Source organism: Vollenhovia emeryi, unplaced genomic scaffold, assembly GCF_000949405.1.
Source record: "Vollenhovia emeryi isolate VEMERY1.0 unplaced genomic scaffold, V.emery_V1.0 DF939120.1, whole genome shotgun sequence".
NCBI classification, from domain to species: Eukaryota; Metazoa; Arthropoda; class Insecta; order Hymenoptera; family Formicidae; genus Vollenhovia; species Vollenhovia emeryi.
The window spans coordinates 3,147,265-3,167,199 of NW_011967246.1; the positions used below are offsets into that span (position 1 = coordinate 3,147,265).

The 19,935-nt window shown below is 48.6% G+C and overlaps 2 protein-coding genes across 10 annotated transcripts in view; one reads left to right on the forward strand and one right to left on the reverse strand.

The window, feature by feature from the left end:
• LOC105570616 (multivesicular body subunit 12B) overlaps window positions 1-6,128 on the forward strand; it is a 7,614-nt gene extending 1,486 nt beyond the window's left edge. For 2 of the 4 annotated variants that reach the window (XM_012027950.1, XM_012027953.1), the window contains exons 2-8: window positions 3,556-3,699; window positions 3,785-3,983; window positions 4,077-4,221; window positions 4,459-4,542; window positions 4,594-4,954; window positions 5,047-5,097; window positions 5,165-6,128. In XM_012027950.1, coding sequence (XP_011883340.1) covers window positions 3,574-3,699; window positions 3,785-3,983; window positions 4,077-4,221; window positions 4,459-4,542; window positions 4,594-4,954; window positions 5,047-5,097; window positions 5,165-5,200 — 1,002 coding nt within the window. In that variant the 5' untranslated portion in view covers window positions 3,556-3,573 and the 3' untranslated portion in view covers window positions 5,201-6,128. Of the gene's footprint in view, window positions 1-3,061; window positions 3,308-3,555; window positions 3,700-3,784; window positions 3,984-4,076; window positions 4,222-4,458; window positions 4,543-4,593; window positions 4,955-5,046; window positions 5,098-5,164 lie in introns of those variants that run through there. The other 2 variants (XM_012027951.1, XM_012027954.1) reach the window with 2 other exon arrangements.
• Window positions 6,129-6,353: 225 nt separating this feature from the next.
• LOC105570618 overlaps window positions 6,354-19,935 on the reverse strand; it is a 40,120-nt gene continuing 26,538 nt past the window's right edge. For 5 of the 6 annotated variants that reach the window (XM_012027960.1, XM_012027959.1, XM_012027961.1 and 2 more), the window contains exons 2-5: window positions 9,332-9,727; window positions 8,490-9,166; window positions 7,270-8,380; window positions 6,354-7,190 (exon numbers count right to left, since the gene is read on the reverse strand). In XM_012027960.1, the coding sequence (XP_011883350.1) occupies window positions 6,744-7,190; window positions 7,270-8,380; window positions 8,490-9,166; window positions 9,332-9,727 (2,631 nt within the window). In that variant the 3' untranslated portion in view covers window positions 6,354-6,743. Of the gene's footprint in view, window positions 7,191-7,269; window positions 8,381-8,489; window positions 9,167-9,331; window positions 9,728-15,420; window positions 15,441-19,935 lie in introns of those variants that run through there. The other variant, XM_012027962.1, reaches the window with a different exon arrangement.

The window sequence follows — 19,935 nt, forward strand, 5'->3', positions numbered from 1 at the left end:
CTCTCTCTCTCTCTCTCTCTCTCTCTCTCTCTCTCTCTCTCTCTCTCTCTCTCTCTCTCTCTCCTTTTTCTCGTCTTCGTTGCGAAAGCACGATTGACCTCCACGTCTCTGACGGGAGCGCGTTTCTGCGCGCACGCTTTTCGACGCACCGTCGCCTCCCGTGGCTTTTAACTCGCGATAAATTGGCAAGCTGGTGAGAGAAATGTTTTTGTTTTTTTCAATTTAAAAATTAAGCAGTCGTTGCTTGTGTTTAAAAAACGCGCGGAAGGCTACGGAAGAATTTAACCCTTTCACGACCACTGGCACGTACAAAAATCCCTACAAACTCAATACTTTTTGCTCGCCAGTAATAAAATGGCCAAAACGTCAATTTTCCCTCGACGCAACTGGCATTATTTTATTAATCTTAAAAAATATACTGGTAAGAATATTCTTTAAAGTCGCCATGCAGCGGTAATTAACAGCACCGGTGACTTTTATCGGTCGTATATCTGGCAATTTTAAATATTACCTCAGCCAGGGTTTGAACCTGGACCTCCCCTCTCTCTAGGCGGGCGTCTCAACCAATTCGACCACCGAGGCATATTAAATAATACACAACGTTTCGACCGCACAGATTGCGGTCCTCTTCAAGCACGAATCTGTGAAGTAAAAAAATCCCTACATTTCTTGCGTCTCTCGGCGCCTCTCGTTAGCGCCTGGCTAAAACAAAATAATAGCGACAACAAACGAAAAGTAATTCAGTCGCGGAGGGTCGGGTTGGGTTTCGGTCGAGGGTGAAAATTCGCGGAGATCCGAGGGTTGCGCGGCCGGACGGGGGTGGAGGCCGTCGCCGGTCCAGCTGAGCGCAGAGCGCGGGCAGCCTCGTCGGAGGAGAGGAGCGAGACGAGTCCTCGCGGACTTCCCCTGTGACGAGGTGACATTGCGCAAAACGGCGCATTCTCGACGGCGCGGGAGAGAGAGAGAGAGAGAGACATTGCCAGCCGCCGCCGTCTTAAAGTCCGCCCGTCGACGTTCGCGACTACTAACGCGTTAGGCACATTCCTCCGCGAACGCGTGCCGTCCCACTTTACGCTTCTCCTTTCCTCGTTTCGCCTTCCCGCCGCGGTTGTTCAACCCCGCCCGCCGTCGATCCGCGCCCGTGCCGTCGAGTCTCGTCGCTCCGGTTCACCCTCTTCCGGCCACCGGGACGTACGCAAGTCCCGCTTGCAAAATTCAAACACCACTCGCAGCATTTGAAAATTACATTAAAAACCCAGAGTTAAGAACTCGGCGTTCGCTGGAGGAACATTACGTCAAACGAAAGTGTAAAACTAACGAGGAGTAGTCTTCAATGTCGTCAGTAATAATTAAAAGCTTCAATGACAACTTGACCATTGCCAGACGGCAATTTTTATGTTCACAACTCACGTTTCGGTCATGGCTTGTGGTCCTTTCCAAGCGATCTAACGGTACAAATATAGAGAGAAATATTTTAAAACGAATAATACATAAATAAGTTAGAAATAACAGTCAGAGGTATTGAGATTGCGAGAGCGGTAATATGAGAGCGAATTGCATCGGTAAAAACCGCTGTCATGGATTTATGGAGCCAATGTATTAACGTGGGAGAGAATTGCGTCAGTGAAAGACGTTACCATGGTCATGTCGTGATCGTGTATTAACTTGGAGATTTTTATGGACTACGTTACTGGAGATAAACATCGAGTAACCGAGTAGCACACGAGAGGAACAAAGAAAGGCAGAGATATATATGATGAAATAGTGATCAACTTACATTGTATCAAATGTTCAGTGTAATAAATTAAAGGAATCGAGCTTAGGTTCACGAGAGGCGGAACGTGACTGAAGAGTTTCGAGAAATCTTTGGGAAGGGGAGTCGTTAAAAACGAACGAAAGTCAAGGTGCAAACAAATATGTTTAACTGGGACTTCTGTTAGCTCTATGAGAGGAATATCTAAAAGTGTAAAACTTCTCCCCCCCCCCCTCCGGGAAAAAGGGGTTTCGGGGATGAATGAATCCGAAAACCAGATTTAAGGATTCGGGATTCGCTGGAGGAACACATTGCGCCAAACAAAAATGTAAAAACTCCCCCCGGGAAAGAAAACAATTGTGTCGCAAAGGGTTTTCGGGGACGAATGAATCCGAAAACCAAGGACTCGGCATTCGCTGGAGAAACACATTGCGTCAAACAAAAGTGTAAAAACTCCCCCCCCCCGGGAAAGGAAATAATTGTGTCGTAAAGGGTTTTCGGGGACGAATGAATCCGGCGCAATCGAACATTCCGCGAGCTTGCTTCGAAACATACATACGATCGCTGATTAACGCGATAATACTATCGCGAGACTATCGCAAAGATATCGCCTTGATTGCAACAAGCGTAGGGGATTCGTTTTCGGAACTCGTTGTCCCGAGCCACCGCACGGCACTCGCGGACGAGTCGAGGAACCCGAGTGCATCGCACCGAGGGGATTCGATCGGGTCGCTACACGCCGGGTTAAACGGGAGTTTCATAGTCGATCGCCTCGCGCACCTCGCAAAGCCCGTGGAGCGGAGAATGTCGGTCACGTTGGTATTTTTGGAACGATCGGCGTTTTTTATGATTCGCCGTCGAGTTTGCGGCGCGTTTTCGATCGCCTCGCTTTCTACGCGATCGCGACGATAATGTCCGCCGTTCGTATCTAATCTCTCGCGTCCACGGCACGAGTTTCCGCACGACGGCCGCCGGACAATGACCACTTTAATGACGACGATTATCAATGACAATCCTCCCCGTTCCTTTAACGCGGCTTATTCGCGATGCGCTTGCGGACACGGGGTGCAACGTTTGACAGCGTAACGCAAATTTGTTTGCTACATGTTTTTTTCTTGAATTAGGCTCGAGCCTATTTTGCGAGATAAGCTCTGAAGGCCTGTGTCCACGATGCTGGAACTTGGTCCAAGTTCTAGTTTCGAGAAATGTATAGCCAATCAACTTGCAGCTTTTCCGTAAGAGATGCAAGTTGATTGGCTACACATTTTTCAAAACTAGAACTTTGATACAATTCTTGGATCGTGGACACAAGGCTTTAAGGCTGAATCAGACTAGCAATTGCTGTCTCGAATTGGATTCGGATTGGCGATTGATAATTGTCCCCTAGCCAATGAGAGCCGATTAAATCGCTGGCTGCTTTGCTCTCATTGGCTAAAGGACAATCGTCAATTCAAATTCAATCCGAGTCAACCATTGCTAATCTGATTCGGTCTTATCGAGGCTTATTGTTAGTTAGGTTGCCTCTTGTGAGCAGTCATTTTTGTTTTACCATGCGTAAGTTGCTAATCTTTAATATTTAACGTTCGCAAATATACAGTCTCTAAAAGTCAATCATAGATTATCAGTGAAAACAGTGAATACTCACTGATTCACAGTTACAAGTATACCACTGCGATTTTCATACTGACTATTTTCTGTGATGATTCGCTGATTGACTTTTAGAGAGCATGTGTGTCATCTGGCTCGGAAATTTGCATTACGCTGGGTAAAATCCATATCTAATCGAGGAACGAATCAATTAGGTACCGGGGACTGAAGCGATGTCAAAGAAGACAAGCTGCAAGATGTTGGTCCATCAAGTGTCGGCCGTGTTGCCAGATGACAGACCAATAACTGCTATTAGTGTTGTGGAAGACTTGGACAAATGTCCACCCAACTTCACAGTGGTACGGCGTTAATGTTAATTCAGTTTGCTCATTCGATGTCCCTCTCGTCGCGACGGTGGTAATAATCGGTATGCGTCTCGTTAAGGTATCGAGAACTTACGATCAGGACACCGACGCCGATCTGTGGCGGGAGAGCGGACTGTTCATCAAGAAGAAGGGTAGATATATCTGCTTCTCCAAGACTGAGGGCCAGCCTGACTGCGTGGTCGAGGATATCGTGGTGATTAACGAGCGGGACACTCCGCCGGAAGGGTACAGCATGATCTCCTACACCGTGGATTCGAGTGAGCATCTCCGTTCGACTTGGCGGACGTCTGCCGTCCGCGGGTGAAACGGGTCTGCAAATCTCTACAAGTAAATCGCGGTGAACGTTGCAGGGCAGAAGGCGTGGCGCAAGAAACAGGTGTGCTACAAAATTAGGAGTAAGGACCTGTGCGCGAAAGCGGTCACGGATATAATAATCTGCAGCAGGATAATCCACAAGGACTCCAAGCTGGCCCCCATCGGGTTTTCCGCCGCTGGGTACGCAACGCTTAACTTCGCTCGCGACGCTCTTAATTAGATTGGCTTTGTGTAATCCTCTATTTATTTTTATGGTAGCGCAATCGAAGGTAAACCCGACAACAAACACTGCGCGATAATTTGCAAGATATCAATGTAGACACAGAGCTGATTGCCTATCGGAAACGTGTAGGCTGCGAAAAGTTAATGCGACATTTCGATCGCGATATCCTGTATCTTATCTTCTTTTTTTTGCAGAATCATAAACGGCGTACGTGTGTGCTACAAGACGGTCGATATCACAAATGCGAATTCGGATTCGCGGTCGTACGTTAATATAGAGTAAGTTTCGGCGCGTCGAACAAAGGGGTATCGACTTTACACTGCAAATAGATTTTATGGTTCTTCCAGCTTACTGGAAAACCCTTCTCCGAATCCGTCGAATGGAACCTTTCACAGGCCAGTCCCCGAGAGGCCCCCGAAACCAAAGTTCTCACCAAAACCACCGACCAACGGGATTTATCCGCAAATCGCGGCTAACAAGGACGACGAGCTCGGCGATCGAGATTACGAGGTCTTGAGTCCTAACGCGAGGATCAGGCCCACGAGGCCCGCGCCCCAGCCGCCCATGTCTACGCCATCGGCCGTCACATCCACGCCCATTTACGGTACACTTCCAGGATCGTCCGATCTCGACGGAGTTCCGTTCGTGCTTAATCCTCGTCTTACTACTAATCACCTTGATTCTGCCAATGTAAGTATAGTAATTTAGCGCTTACATGAAACAAAGTGCGATTAACACACATTATTGTTTACAACCTAACGATATCTTTCTCGTCTCGATAGAACAAACTTCCTGTTATCAAAGTGTGGACGCAAAAGGACTTGGATAGAGAGGTACGTCTATATCTTCTTCTTTTTTATTTTTTTTGTTAAATAATTGACACGAAATGTTCTGTTGCAGTTCTTTTATGACTTTCGTGCGGAAAGAGAAACTTGAAAGACGACGGCGTGCCAAAACTAATTCGAGTTCCCGAGCGATCTCTTTCCGCCGTGTTCGTACGCGTTCGTAACCGATATAATGCTAGCCAACAAGCGTAAATGGAGTGCCTGAACGAGTGATTTATACTAACCCGCGAGAGAATGAAGCCTGCATGACGCTTAAAATGGGGATTGTGTAATGTTCAAGAAGGAATAAGATAAAAGAACTAATTCGATACGTACGCGTTTCTTCTTCCACGCCCCCATATTTACATTTTGATACTGGTGATAACGTTGTCATATTTTTATAGACTTGCGTTATATTTTGATAGATAGTAGAGATTGTATATATAAAATATATGTACACACGATTGTATTATAATACGAGATCTTCTGCGCAACTTCATATCGCATATCTACGCTTTTAAACACGCATACCGCTGTTGAGCGTGGCATCGCGTTCTCGCTGCACATTTAGCGCTTGACGCGGCGATTCAAATGCGTGGCGAGAGTGCATGCCGCAAAGAGCCATTTAATTCTTTTGCTCTTCCCACCTTCTTATTTTTTTTTCGAAACGATGATTCTTTGCGATGTAAAGACTCGAATGTTTATCTCGTAAGTTTTCTTCAAAGTGCTGCTTGCCTTTCTTTACCTGCAATAAAGTATTATTACAATATCTTTTTTGTTTATATATACTCACGTTTCGTGATCTGTAATTCTGTTTAAAAGTATGTATATAACGTGTACCGAGAAAAAGCCCTAAATTTTTTTTTCGATATCGACTCAACACGACGTTTAATCTTTCAATTGAGTTTTTCGTTCTATTCGTCGGTAAATTCGTACCTTACGTAAATTTCTATTCGATCGCACACGCGTACGTGAATGTAATTTAAGATAGAAACTTGTATGTTAAACAATAATTTAATAAAAGACGGTCGAACTATCAATACATATCCTATCATTTATTAAATGGCTAAGGTAATGAAAGATAGTAAAATTCTTTCAATAATGCTTTATAAATTAATATATACCAAAGGTTGAGACAAGTTATATTTTTTACATGTGTACCATATAAAGACTAATAAATAACAGCTTCACAGCAGAAAAAGTTAGATCAACATTTTATAAACATCTCACCGCGAGGAAGGATTAAATAAATTAACCACTGGAAGTACAACTTCAAAATCTAGCGACTCAATGTATCTTTTATAGACAATATGAAAAATATTGTAATCACAAGAGCAGAAGATTTATATGTGTATATATATATGTGTTAATTACTCACACGCATTAGTTCATAGCGAAGAAAACAAGGCTTTTGTCTGTTCCTACCTTCATTTTACATATAAGAATTCCCTGTTCCTCGATCAATACTGTATAAAATTCCACTTGCACTTTCAGAGTGACAGTCACTCACTGTGTACGAAAACAGCGACTAAAGATGTTCAATTAATCATCGAATTAAAGGATCAAAATCTTTTGTAGTTCGCCTTTATCGGTGAGTTGTCAGCCGACACAGCGGAGCGGAAGAAATTTTTAGTTGGCAGAAAACTGGCCAATCGTCAGACAAATGGTCCAGTCCAGTGCCGGACGTGCGTCGTCATCGTATTGCCAGCTGGAGTCGTCTGTACTCCGTGCCTCTCCATCACCGCCGTGGCCTTGATCCTGCTCTTGTACTTGACGTCCTTCGGCTTCAGCATGCTCTTGTGATTGCTCAGCAATCTCGAGGGCGTGAGGATCGACTTGTTGCTGAGGCCGGTCGCCTCCAGAAAGTGATCGTACCCGCTGCTTCCGATCTCACCGTTGCTGCTGCTGCTGTTACCGGTGCCGTTGCCGACAGCAGGAACATTGTTGTTGTCTTTGGCAATGCTGTTCTCGTTCTGGCCGGCGTTGTTGAGCCCCGCGTGACCAAGTCTCTCGGACCCGTCACCCTCGGGTCGATCGGGATCATCCGACAGATCGCACTCGTCCAGATTAAACTCCTCGAAGTTCTGTCGAATATCAAACTCCTACGGTGAGAGAGAAAAGTAATGTTTTAAATTATACAATTTTTTGCTGCAATATTCTATTCTCGATGAAAGATCTTACGTGTTCGAGTTCGACGTGGCGGTCCTTCGGGCGGTTTCTGTCCTTCGTTTGCTCCTCGGGGTCGCCGATCTTGAACTCTTCGAAATGCCGGACGATGTTCGTCACTTTGACCGCACCCTTCGCCTGATCCGACTCCTTTTGCCTTACCTGGAAGGACGAGCGCACATGGTTGAATCTGTTCTTCCAGAATCCACCCTCTTCGCGGCCTTTCGTTTCTCTCGCCGAGCTCCTGGCCGAACTCTTCGCTTCCTCCAGATTTAGACTCCTCGCTGCTTTTGATGACGAAGAGGATACCAGTCCCAGAATGCCTCTTTTTATAGGATCCGCGCCCCCTGGGTCTTGTTGCCTTTTTTCATCAATCAGAAACGATGGACTAGGTATTTTCTTCAGAATCAGCGTGTTGTTGCGAAACTGTGGCTTCGGCGGCAACGCCGGTGGCGTTCTGGGCGGCGTCGGCGACGTCGCCGTTATTTCCGGCAGCGACTCTATATCTTCGTAGTCCAGATTCTTGGCGATAGTTAATCCCCTCGCGGACATCTGCAGGCAGGCCTTCTCCTCGATTCTCTCCATCTTTAAAGGGGGATTGCTCACTTGGGATTTCGTCAGGATCTTTCTCGTCTCCTCGACATCGATCTTGGGCTCGATAATGACTAGCGGGATCGCCTTGGAGTCCTTGGAACTATCGTCGTCCGACTCCTTTTGGACAATCCTCATGCCAAACTCGTCCTCGGACGCGTTCTCGTTCGCCTCGTTCTCCGCGGTCTCCTCCTCCCTCGATGAATCCTTATTGTCCGCGACGGACTCCTCGGAGTTCTTCCTCTCCATCTCCGAACCCACCGATTCGATGTCGGACAGCCTGGCCGGCTGAAAACGCACGATTCTGCCGCGATGTTTGAACCGGCGCGGCATTAACAGCATCGAGTTCTCCTCCTCCTCCATGTCCTGCAGCAGGATCTGATTTACGCACTCTAACACGGAATTGTGGTTGCTATTTGGCCGATAGGTGCTGTGCCTGAATACGTCATCGTTCAGCCGATCCTCATCCGGATCGCTATACCAATTTCCACTGGTGTCCTCCACCGTCAACTCAGGCGTCTCGATCTTCGTCTCGCTGCAAGAAAAGAAATCACGCTTTTAGAGAATAAACGAATGTAACGGAGAAGGGAGAAAAAATCGAATTATCTAACGAAAATTCTGACGGAAAAAGAATTATGACGTACATATTATTATTATTGCTATAATCATCTTTCGTCCTCGACTGCTCCGTCCGCTGCAGATTCTTCTCGTTCACTTCGTTGCAGGCGTTAATGTAAATCGGCTCCTCCTTCCCTCCCTCTTGATTATTTATCCTCGTGTTAGTCTGTTCCTCGTCCTCCGAGGCAAAGTTGCAGTCCATCCCGTCGTCCTTGCTCTCCGTCCTCGCGATACCGACCGCCTCGATTACGTCGGGGCTCTTGGACGACGTTTTCTGGCCCTTCGTCCTCCTCTTCGTCGCCACTGTCGTCGTCCCGTCCTCCTCCGTCATGTCTTCCTCATCCAGGATCATCGTCGTCTCGTTCTCGCTGTCAGTCACCGTCGTCGGCGTGCACCTGCTCGAGCATTTGTTCAGGGTCGAGCCGGGCGACACGTCCGTGCTCTCGCCCTCGCAAAAGCCCTCCGTGCTAAGCAACGAGGGGCTGCCCTCCGTCGTTGTTGTGACGATGGACGCGTCCGTGTTCTCGCTACTGGTCAGACTGGTCTTGGAGATATCGCTACCGGCGAAGCTGTGCGTCTTCTTCACGCTGTTGCGACCCAGCTCGTCCAGGATGCCGGACGACGCCGGGTTCAGCCGCGTGATTATCTCGCACTTCAGACTCGCGATCTCTTTGCCAATACTGCTCTCCTGCAACGTTTCTCTCTGAAAGCGACAGGCTTGAACTTAGAAAATACAGAACGTGGAGAGCGTAACATTTCACTCCAATGTCTTACATTGTTATTTTCCCTATTTTTTTTAAATATGAATTAAAAGCTGCTGGCTCGTTAAACACACTGCGCTAATTATTGGGTGATTGTCTCAAATTACTTGTAAATTGCCGAAGTCCTTCTGCAGATTCTTGTCAACGTTGGCGTTGACCTCGACACCGGCAGCCGGCGTCGTCCGATCACGCTTGTTCTTAATGTAGTTCTTTGTGTACCGCCTGAGCATCGCGATCTCCAGTTGTTGGTTCCTGATGACGTTGTCCTTCTCGCAGAGCATCTGCCTGATCGACTTCTGCTCCTGCTTAAGGCGCGCCTCCAGGAACAGCAGCGCCCGCAGTATCCTCGAGAGCTGCTGATCTCGCAGAATCCTCTCGGACTCGTGACCGGCGGTGCGGTGGTCCAGCTCCCTCACCAGCTCCCGGCATCTCTTCGTGGCGATCTTCAGGGCGTCCTGGGCCCGCGTCAGTTCCTGCTTGAGCGTTCGGACTTCGGCTTCCATCTGGAAAAACACGAATTTCAAAAATACAAGGGGTGATCCTTGCGGTACGTTCCGGTGATTAAAGAAGTAACTTCTTGAGCGATCTTGTGAAGAAAAGTTCATATACACTATTGTCATAAACGGGGATGCAGCATGATAAAAATGCATGTAAAAAAAGTTATATCATCGGGAAAATCGTGACGTCAGCTGTTGAATCGAATTTTCCAATGCTCGCCAGTCTTATGGCTCTCTGTGAGCCATTCGAAGGCGATCTCCTGCCTTCGCGAGAGTATTATTAGACGAATGACGCGTTTACAGTTTGCAGATATAGATTGAATATTACAGAATAAAACGTTCATCAGCTTAACAGACTAAAAGATCTCTTTATATAGAATCCCTTCAAGATCCTCCCCTTCTTCTAAGTTCTCTTCTCGGGGATGAACGGCTCGCGTTGCACAATGCGGCGAGATAGAAATTCACCGTGCATGCGACGCGACGTGCAGAACGATGAATGCGCCGCCGAAACGTCTGAGCGAAATCTAGGAACAATACCGGCCGGTCCCCGCCGGTCTTGCTTCGCGCGCGCACGAAACAAGAGGAGTCTCTCTCTCTCTCTCTCTCTCCTCTCTTTCCCTCCGTGGGACCGACTCGAGGAAAGAGAGACGTCCGCGTTTGCACGTCCAGATCCAGGGGGAGGGGAGAGGGGAATCCGGCTCCAGGACCGGAAGGACCTGACCCGGCCACCGAGGAACCGGTAAGTCACGGCCCGCGCGATACAACGATCGGCGACGGCGGTCTATTGTTAGGTAAACAATTTCCAACTTGACGCATGGACCGCCCAAGGATGAGCGGGTCATTTGCATTTTGGGTCGTGCGCGATGACGCGCGGCGAGTGCCATTGTTACGCGCCGCGTGGATTAATGAGATTCCTCGGCCGAGTTGAATGATGATTTAATCGAGGAGCAGAGGTAGGAGCCGAGAGTGCGCGAATGATCGAGTATCGTGAACGAGAGCGCGCGATATTTCGCATTAAACGTATTTTGCTCTCGCAAAATCTGGAGACTTTTATTCTCAAAATGGAACGCATCTCGCGAGGGGTAAACCGCCGAGGGCATTTTGCGGTGTACAGGGGGTCAATTCTGTACCTCGCAGTATAGTGAAAATGCTAAAAGTGAGCGGGTTTGTCTCTTTTTGAGGGGAGTTTATAAGAGCTTTTTGAAATTTCACCATAGTTTGGGCATTGGGCCTTGCTGAGGCATTATAAAAATAAAAAAAGGATAAAATAAGTTGCACAGTTAGAAAGAGAGGCTACGCACTTTTAGCATTTTCCGAGGGTGAAACCGCTGACCAAAATCTTCTACGCCATTGCCCACTAATGCCCGGTGGGCATTATTTTACCTTGTTAATTTATTTTATGTTTTGTCTTATTTTATTTTTATAATGCCCCAGCAAGGCCTAATGCCCAAACTGTGGCGAAATTTCAAAAAGCTCTTATCAAGTTCTTCAAAATGCCACGTTGTTCTACGATTACACAAGGGAAAATTCTCTCGGTACGGAAACAATGTTTTACCCGATGCCGCTATAAACTGTTCTTCTATTTCAAGTCACGACCGTGGGTTTTTATTTCGGGGCAAGAAACACATTTGCTTCACGAACGCTCGCGATACCGGATTTTTCAGTTCCGGATCTCCACGGGGCGGCACGTTAATTCTTCACGATATTATCTCCTCGGCGGTGGTTTACGTTCAACCGACGTGTACTTGGGACTGCAAGTAGAAAGATTGAAAAACGTTATACCGGAGACTCGCTAAATCGCTCGACTCTCTCGCGGTCGTGCCTCACTCTCGAGTCGCGGGAGAGGCTCCTCGGGGATTTACGCGCCCAGATTTCCGTTTCCGCGTGCTAGGCGAACTCGCCTCGCCAGAAAAGGTAAACCGCGAAGCGGTACGGCACTCTCCGCTAGTCGATTTAACGCCCCGTTCCCGAGCGGGCGAGAGCGATCTAACGGCGACGCCGGGCTAAAGTGCAGGCCGTGATTGCGCGTGGTTTATTCGCGGCTGGATGCGCTTATCTCGGCTCCTCTCACGGCTTTACGTTACGAGCGCGACACGTCGGCCGGGAGGGACGTAACGAAGAGCGCGTCCCTCGGGCAAGTAACTCGCCCGAGCGTTCGAGCGTCTCGCGGACCGATAAGACCGCGGTCGCGGCTAATTAAAACGCGAGATGCTAATCGCGCGCGGGGAACGAGACCGTGTCTCCGCCAATTAACCGAGCGAGCGGGCGCGGATTTTTGCCTTGGACGCTGACCAAGTCGCGTCGTGTGGGGTCCCCGATACGATCTGTCTGAAAAAAATCGTCGGGGGGTCCCCGAGGCTTCTCTCCACCGCCCCTTTCCGCCGTCCTCTCGCGACGACTTCTCTCCTTAATTTGTTACGCGATTCGCGCGAGATCTTAATTTCCACGCACGCGCACATCTTCGTAAGTTCCGCGAACTTTCGGAGTCGAATCCTTCCAGCGAGACCCCGCGGAGAAGCGAATGATCACGCGAACCTGAAATACCTATGCGCTCGCCGGAGGAGAACGCTAACGGAGCGAAGAGGAAGGCGGAGGGTCCGCGTGGACGATCCTTCCGTGAAATTCCTTCAAGAAGCTCGCGCGGACCGGCCGATTACAAGGTTACCGAGTCATCGGGACGGAGGTTTCTCAGGCCGTTGGCGCTGGTCATAAATTATACGCCCCTGGCTCCGAGAGGGAGACCAACCAGGAATCCGGCGAGACGATTTTTTTTTAATGCGCGCGCGCGCGCGCGCGAGGTAGAAGCACAACGGCGGCCTGAGCGAGAATAATTATTTTTTTCACATGAAAATCCCCCCCGCGTTTCCTCGAAAAGTGCAAATTTCGAGCAAGTTTCGCATATCGAGCGATGCAGGTTCGTCAAGTATTCGTCGAGAGACGAAGCGCAAGTTTTCGTTAATATTCTGATATCTTCATCATTAACTGTGGTTACGAAGAGATTTAATTCAGAGACCCGATCGAGAAAGTTGACGTTTCGACAGAAAACACGTCAATCTTCTTTCTGGAATTTATCGCGGCGGATTTAAGTGGAACGCGCACAACCCAAAGTGGAACATATTAGTCATGAAAACATCAAGATGACGTCATTTTTTCATCATTTTTTGTCTTTTTTTTCCACAGAGTATAAAGTGAGTTAAACCGAGATTAGTCTGCGTTGGTAGAAACGGGCGTTCGTCCGCCTCGCGTTCATTACTTTACAAATCGCGGACTCTTCGATTCTTCCTCAGCCGGGAGTCCAATCTCGGGATCTATTTATAAGATCGTGTCTCCCGAGAACCGTCAACGTCGGTCAATAATCCCCCGCGACGGCACGGAAATAGTGTGTCGGCTGTGCGACAATGACCGTGACAAGTCACGCTGGGGCGCGCGAGCGCCTCGGAGACGCCACAGGGGCAGGAAGCGCGCGAAGGATGTTGCCGCGGCACGTCTCTCCGGCGGGGAAGACAACTTCTTCTTCTTATCTATGTGGCACCTGTCTTCTTTAGAAGAACAACACGGCCAGAAACAAATTCGGAAAGCGGGAATGCACTTGAATCAATATTAGGAGAACGATTATGGTAATTTCTCCCTTCCGAGTCGGTCTCACTCTATGGCCGGTATTCATAGTCGGTTCTTATCTCAAAATCATCTCAAGTGTTGCCTTAAGACGCTAATATGGCTCTGTGATTGGTTAAAAACACATTAAAGGACCGTCTACATTGGAAGGAAGCAGTAAGAAGTAAGAAAACCTTTACCTTTCAGTGTAAAAGCTAAAGTACAGGCGTAATTTAAAAAAAATTTGTAGCCCTGGTCGAACTGCGCTCTAATTCGCCGAGAGTAAGCGTCAGAGCTGAAGTAGGAGTAAGAGATGGAAATGGTTCATTTTTTTACTCCTACTCTTACTTCGTACGCCGAGCTCCCCAAGGAGAACAAAAAGTCAGGACGGTGTCAATTTGATGCCATATTGACCAAAATTTGACATAAATTTGGTCAATATGACATCATTCTGACTTTTTCTTCTCCTTGGGTCACTTCATCCATCGTAGACGATCCTTAAAAGTATACTGAAGATGATCTTAAATATAAGAACGGCCTAAGTGGCAATCACGCTTCCCCGACCGACCTGCTCGACCGAGCTCTTTTCCAGATCGCGGAGAAGACAAGTGTGACACAATACGAGCGGGGCCGTGTTTTCGTCTTTCAATGTCGCGCGAGTGAGAGAGGCGGGCAACCTTGTCCCGCGGGCTCGTCCTCCGCTCACGAAGGAACGCGCGAGTTCACGAACCCCCGAGCGTGCGCGCACGTGCCGAAAAGTGTGCTGCGCGACTTTCTCCGTTGGCCGGCCAACGGTTTTTCGGTCCACGGTTGGTAGGCGCGCTGATTGGAGGTCAAGCGAGTCGGAGCTCTCGGGACGGATCGGGGGTCGGTACAGTTATCCGCCTTTGTGTTCGAATCGCGGCGAGATCGAGGCGAGATCTCGACCGCCGAGATCTCGATGCCTCCCTCGGAGTCGCCGCGAGTCGAGCCCTCGAGATCGATAAACGCGTCGCGCGCGCGCGCACGATGAACCGGCGGCGAAGCGGTAAACTGGAATCCCGATGCTGCCGTGGGATATCAGCGCGACGCATCGCCCTGATGAACCGCGACGCGAGCGGCTCGCCGATGACGTCACGGCCTGCTCGTCGGTGTCGCGCCGCGCGCGCTCCGGCCGATGAATGGAGAACGCACTTTCTCTCCGGCGCGGGCGCGTTACGTACCGCCGACTGCATTTGTTGCGCCGCGCCGCTGCAACAGCTGCGGACGACGGAACGCGCACGCATTGTTTTGCTCGCGAAGCCAACCGGCACCATATGCGTCCGCCCTCCCGCTCTCTCGATGTACATGCGTGCGTGCGTGCGTGCGGAACGTACAAAGACGGGCCAGGTGTCGGCCCGTCGAGTGACTTCCCGTCGACGGGCGCGCCGACAGGTAATCGCCGCGTATCCCGGGCGAATTCCTCGTCCCCGGCACGAAGCAACCCGGCGAGAGATCGTCTCTCAACCTTCTTCAGTCTGATGTACTCTAGCCGTGGCGAATTTACAAAGCGCGCGAGCCTTTGAAAGGCAGGAATTTGGGACGGCATGAAAGCGGACGAGTCTCTTGGGGCCAGGGGTCGATTCTGTATCTTGCAATATAGCGAAAATGCATAAGAGTGAGCGGCTTTGTCTCTTTCTCTGTCTCTAAGTGGACGGTTAGGACAGGACAGAAATTGATTCAACAGAATTAACACCCTGCTTCACATACGTCGGCTAATTGTTAACCAAAGATCAGTCGGTCGTGCCTGTCTTCTTCTACTATCCAAGAAGAGACAGCGAGAATCGATTAAACCTCAGCAGTTAACCAGTTTGCGAAACTGGCCCTTGCGCCCAGTTGTTCACTTTCTGGTTAACCGTTAACCAGAAGTCAGTCGATTCTCCCGTGTCTTTTCTCCGACAATAATGGAAAGAGACGGAGAATCGACCGGCCTCTAGTCGACCAGCGAAATGCAAAGCCGGGGCCTTATAGAGAACGACTCCAGTGGTCCATCCGAGTTTCGCCGCTCACTGTAGGTAGGGAAGGGGGGAAGAAGGGGGGCGGACGTCAGCCCTCGACCGTGCGCGCACCGTCGGGAGAGCCTTTACCTTGGCGAATTCCTCCTGGCTGGTCCCCGCGCTATCTCAGGTCGGTCCCGGCGCATCTGCGCCAACTGCCGACGACGCGCACCGCGACCGCGCGGCCGAATCTCACCTGGCCGCGCGCCTCGCGCCGCATTCCGCGCGCTCCCGCGGCTCTCTTCCCTTGGACCCCTCGGCGTCCGGCCGAGTCCCGGCGGTCCCGACTAAGCTCGCCGAGGCGTCGCGAGTCTGCGAGCGCGAGCGCGTTTCATCTCGGATAGGTGATACACTCTCGCACACACATACACACACAATACCACGCGCGCGCGCGCGGGAGGAGAAGAGATCGGGAAACTTGAAGGCACTCGCGCCGCGACGACGACGGCGCTCTTCAGAGCCACGAAGAAGATATTCGAGGGGGAAGAGAGAGGAAGATGGAGAAAAAGACCTGACCAAGTGCCGCGGAATACCAACGAACTTGGGCCACGGACTGACTCCGACTGGTCGCTCAACACTCGGTTGACTCGGTTCGCTGCCGAGCCGCCAGCGAAACGGTGCATGGAAGGGAGAACGGTTGCCCGTCCAGGCACGGATTTTCAAAGGCCGGAGAGCTCCATTTCTTCACGCTGGGACGCGAATTGGAAGAAAACTGCGTGCGAAAATTCTGCCTCTACAGAGTTCGCACGGCTTTTAGATCGACTCGTTTCTGCAAGATCCATTTTCGCGTATGATCTACGAACGATTGAAAAATCGAGCTCCCGGCGTACGTAAGGTTCAGCAAAACCGGCTGGGTACAATTGCAACTTCGCGACAACGAACAAGCTCGTCCCGTCATTATCGAGTTTAGAAGCAGTTCTCTTTCGAGAATGGAAAGCTGGGCGCGCACTTGTCTTCCAAATTTCTGGAGAGTTAGGCTAGTCCGAAACTGTGAACAATACAGTGGAACCTTGTGTGCCAAAGCTACTATCGTTATTGTAACGCAAAAAGTTACTGTTCTTCTTTTCAGAAGGAGCGACAGAAAATTAAATTATTATCATAAATCAATTAAAATCAAATTGTTAGAGAAACACAGAGGCAATTTGAATCGAGGTGTAGCGAAAAACTGTGAGAATAAATAATGAGACAAACTTTGCATAAAGTTTACAAAACTGAGAAACAGGAGAGAATTGAAATAACGAAATAAATAATTCGAAACGATTTGACACCGCTGAGCATTTTTTTCCACGCATCGCACGGTCGCGAGATAACGCGTTTGCAGCTCCACTGACTTGGGTACCAACCGACGAGTTCAGCCCTGCGCCAAGACGGCAGGCGGGGAGAAGGAAGAAAGTAAGGAAAGCAGGGACGAAGGAAAGAGCGAGACGCTAAGTCTGCCTCGCGTAGATGCGATTGTGTGCGTGCGCGTGTGTGCCGTACGTTTATACGGGGTCGGTCCATCGTGCCCAGATGGAAACAGGTAGGACCACCGATGGTACGTAGCGCAAACGCGAGCGCAGCGTGTCCCTTTTCTCGGATAAAACGCGAAACGCTCAGGTCGCGACTCCAGTCAGCTGACTTGGAGAGTGAATCCCTCGCGACCTCTTCCAAGGTGTTGTCCCTCGACGTTTCGAGAAACGTGGTCCGGGACCGTTGCACCCCGATGCCGAATAAGTTGTCTGACCCTACAATTCTAAAGATTCTTTCAAAGTCGCGCGCTAACCCTGGTCAAACACGTAATCGAACCACTGTGCGCTTAAATTCCTTCGCTGAATCTGGAAGTTTTCCTTAACGGGAAACTATGCACGGCAGCCGGGATCGAACCGACAACCGATTACTCCACTGAAAACAATTTTTTCACCGAAATAAACATTAATTGTCATACTTTTTCTCAGTGTACGGTAGCGAAAAATTTTTGTCTCGGTGAAATAAACATTATATGCCACAAATAAATTTTCAAAGACTTTTTCCTCAGTGTAGCTAATCACGGTTTGCTAAAACTATTTTGCTGCCATAACTATAAATTTCTAAACCACAGCAAACGGTTTGCTGTCGCATCCCAAGGGAAACAAAACTTGAAGCCATATTGACCAAAATTTGACATAAATTTGGTCAATATGACATCAAATTGACATCATCCTGACTTTTTCTTCTCCTTGGGAATAGGCCCAGTACAATGGGCACGGCAAAATATTTAGCTATCACGACTAAATATTAGCTGTCCATATTTTACAACTGAAATTCAGTTGCCGCACGCAGTTTTTGGCTACGGCAGCTACATTTTTCTTTCCGTGTAATGACTTTTGTCAGCACAGAGCCACACGTCATCCCATTCGCGAGCTGTCGTTGTCGCTGGAATGTTATCGATCCCGGGCGCTCGTTCTTGATCTTGTCGCGATAATGCGCGAACGCGCCGCGCGGGAATGGCGATTGTCCTAGAAAACGAGATTCTACAGGTCGGCGCCTGGTCCCCGGGGCCGCAGTGGCTGTGCAACAGTCGTTTTAACGACTTCGTCGAGGCCTTCTTGCTCTCCCTCGCTTTTTACGGAGACCACCGGCGTTCGACAGCACCGGAGGGGGTCAGCGCCTCGATCGGAAGTCCGCATAGCCGGGTAGAAAATAGAAAGGAATGCGCCAGATCAGCGAGCGTTTGCGCGCAAAAGGAAAGGGTCTTCGTATTCGTCACCTTTGTTGCACCTGTGACTTCCTTGATTTTCGGGCACTCCCCGGCGCTCCGCGAAACGTGCAGTTTTCGATTCCCTCGCGAGCTGCGATGAAATCAATCCCTCCTCTCCTCTCCAATAATGTCACATTGATTTACTAACTCGGTCACCTTAGAGACTCGCTTTATCAGTCGTACGACTGGTGTTCGCTGTCGAGGCGTAAAGCTGATGAGTAAACCTCCCCGATATAAGACGTCTAGTAAGTTATGTCAAAAGTGATTCATCAATCAGTGCAAGATTTACTCGCTCTGAAACATTTGTCTAAAGGCAAGACAGTAGAGCTGTACAAAATAACACTAGCTCGTATGGTGAGGTCAAGTAATAAAAGAAAGGGCTCAGAGCCTGAACAAGGTTGTAGTGTTCAATAAAAATATTTTATTAATTATTAATTACAGATGCATCAAATTTTTATGCATTTGTAATTAAAATATTTTTATTGAACACGGCAACCTTGTTCACAAAGGGCTCCGAGCCCTTTCTTTTGTTACTTGTACAAAGTAAAATTTTAAATAAATTATTTAGACATCAACATCCCCCGTCTCGGCTTTTAGTTCATATATATTTCTTGAGTTAAAATATAAAATGTTATCTGCATTATTTGAATAATGAATTCCCAACGCCTCGAATCTTTCCCGAGAATCTACAGCTCTCGACGACGAAAGCGAACGTAAATCTAATCTCCTCTTAATTCTCCGTTACGTTGAGTTACAAATTGATGATCGCGGCGGGTCGTTCACTCAATCGCTCATTAATCAAAAGATATCGAATCGGTTTCAGCGTGTTGGCCCGTGACTCCAATAAAATTAAAGTCGGACGAGGAATGACGGCGATCGCGATTGCCGACGCCAAAGGTGCTCACTGTCAACGGTATCCGGGTCGTACGCGAGATATTGGCTCGCACGTCGCGTTGACGAATCCCTCTTCGTTGTCGCGACTGCAAGATAACGATAACGGGACAAAGGTGAGCACCTGGATCTCGCGATTGATCGGCCGTGCCCGCACGTGTGCTCTGCGAACCCAGAACAAAGTTCGCGATCGGCGTGTCTTCGATCGCGCTGTAATGTGCGATATACGTTGAGTTGTCTTTGATGGGGACCGTTTCATTTCGGCGAAAAGGACTCGGCAAGGAAGCGGAAAAGTTGTTGGAATGTTGGACGCGAAAATTGCAGAGAGAACGTAACGTCGAATTTTGTCAAGACGTTCAGTTTATAACTTGACGCCTCGCGAAAGTGAGAGAAGGAAAAAACGAAAAAGAGCGAAATACCACGGATAAATTATGGGGTAAACAACGGCAGAAACGTTGCACTCTCAATTCCTTTCAACCTGAAGAATCTACAGAAAGCTATTAAATTCACTCATGAGATATGTGTATAATATAATATAGAAGAGAGTCCTCTGTTATGAGACAGGTTTCTAATACGAGATAGCAATTTTCAACACCCAAACTCAATCGCGAATCTTTTTCGCAACGATTACACGATCTAACAATGAATCTTCTGCTGAACAGATTTCGCCCTAAGGGCAACAAATTTATAATGGAATCAACAGATGGGGCCTATTGATTTAACCCTTTCAAGCATATTTCTGTTGAACCATTTCTGTGAAACTTTATGTACGAGGGTTTTTGGGGTCGCTGATTACGAATCCGTTATCAGATATTCATAATTCAACTTGGCGAATTCAAGATGGAGGAATTTACAACTTAAAAGAATGACATCGTTCAACTGTAACTCAACTATGCTAAGAAACATTATTTAGATATCATTAGGATCCTTGGATTTTACATTCCAGTTGAAGATTCTTATAGAATATAAAAAGTAGCCCGCGCGAAATGGCGGATGCA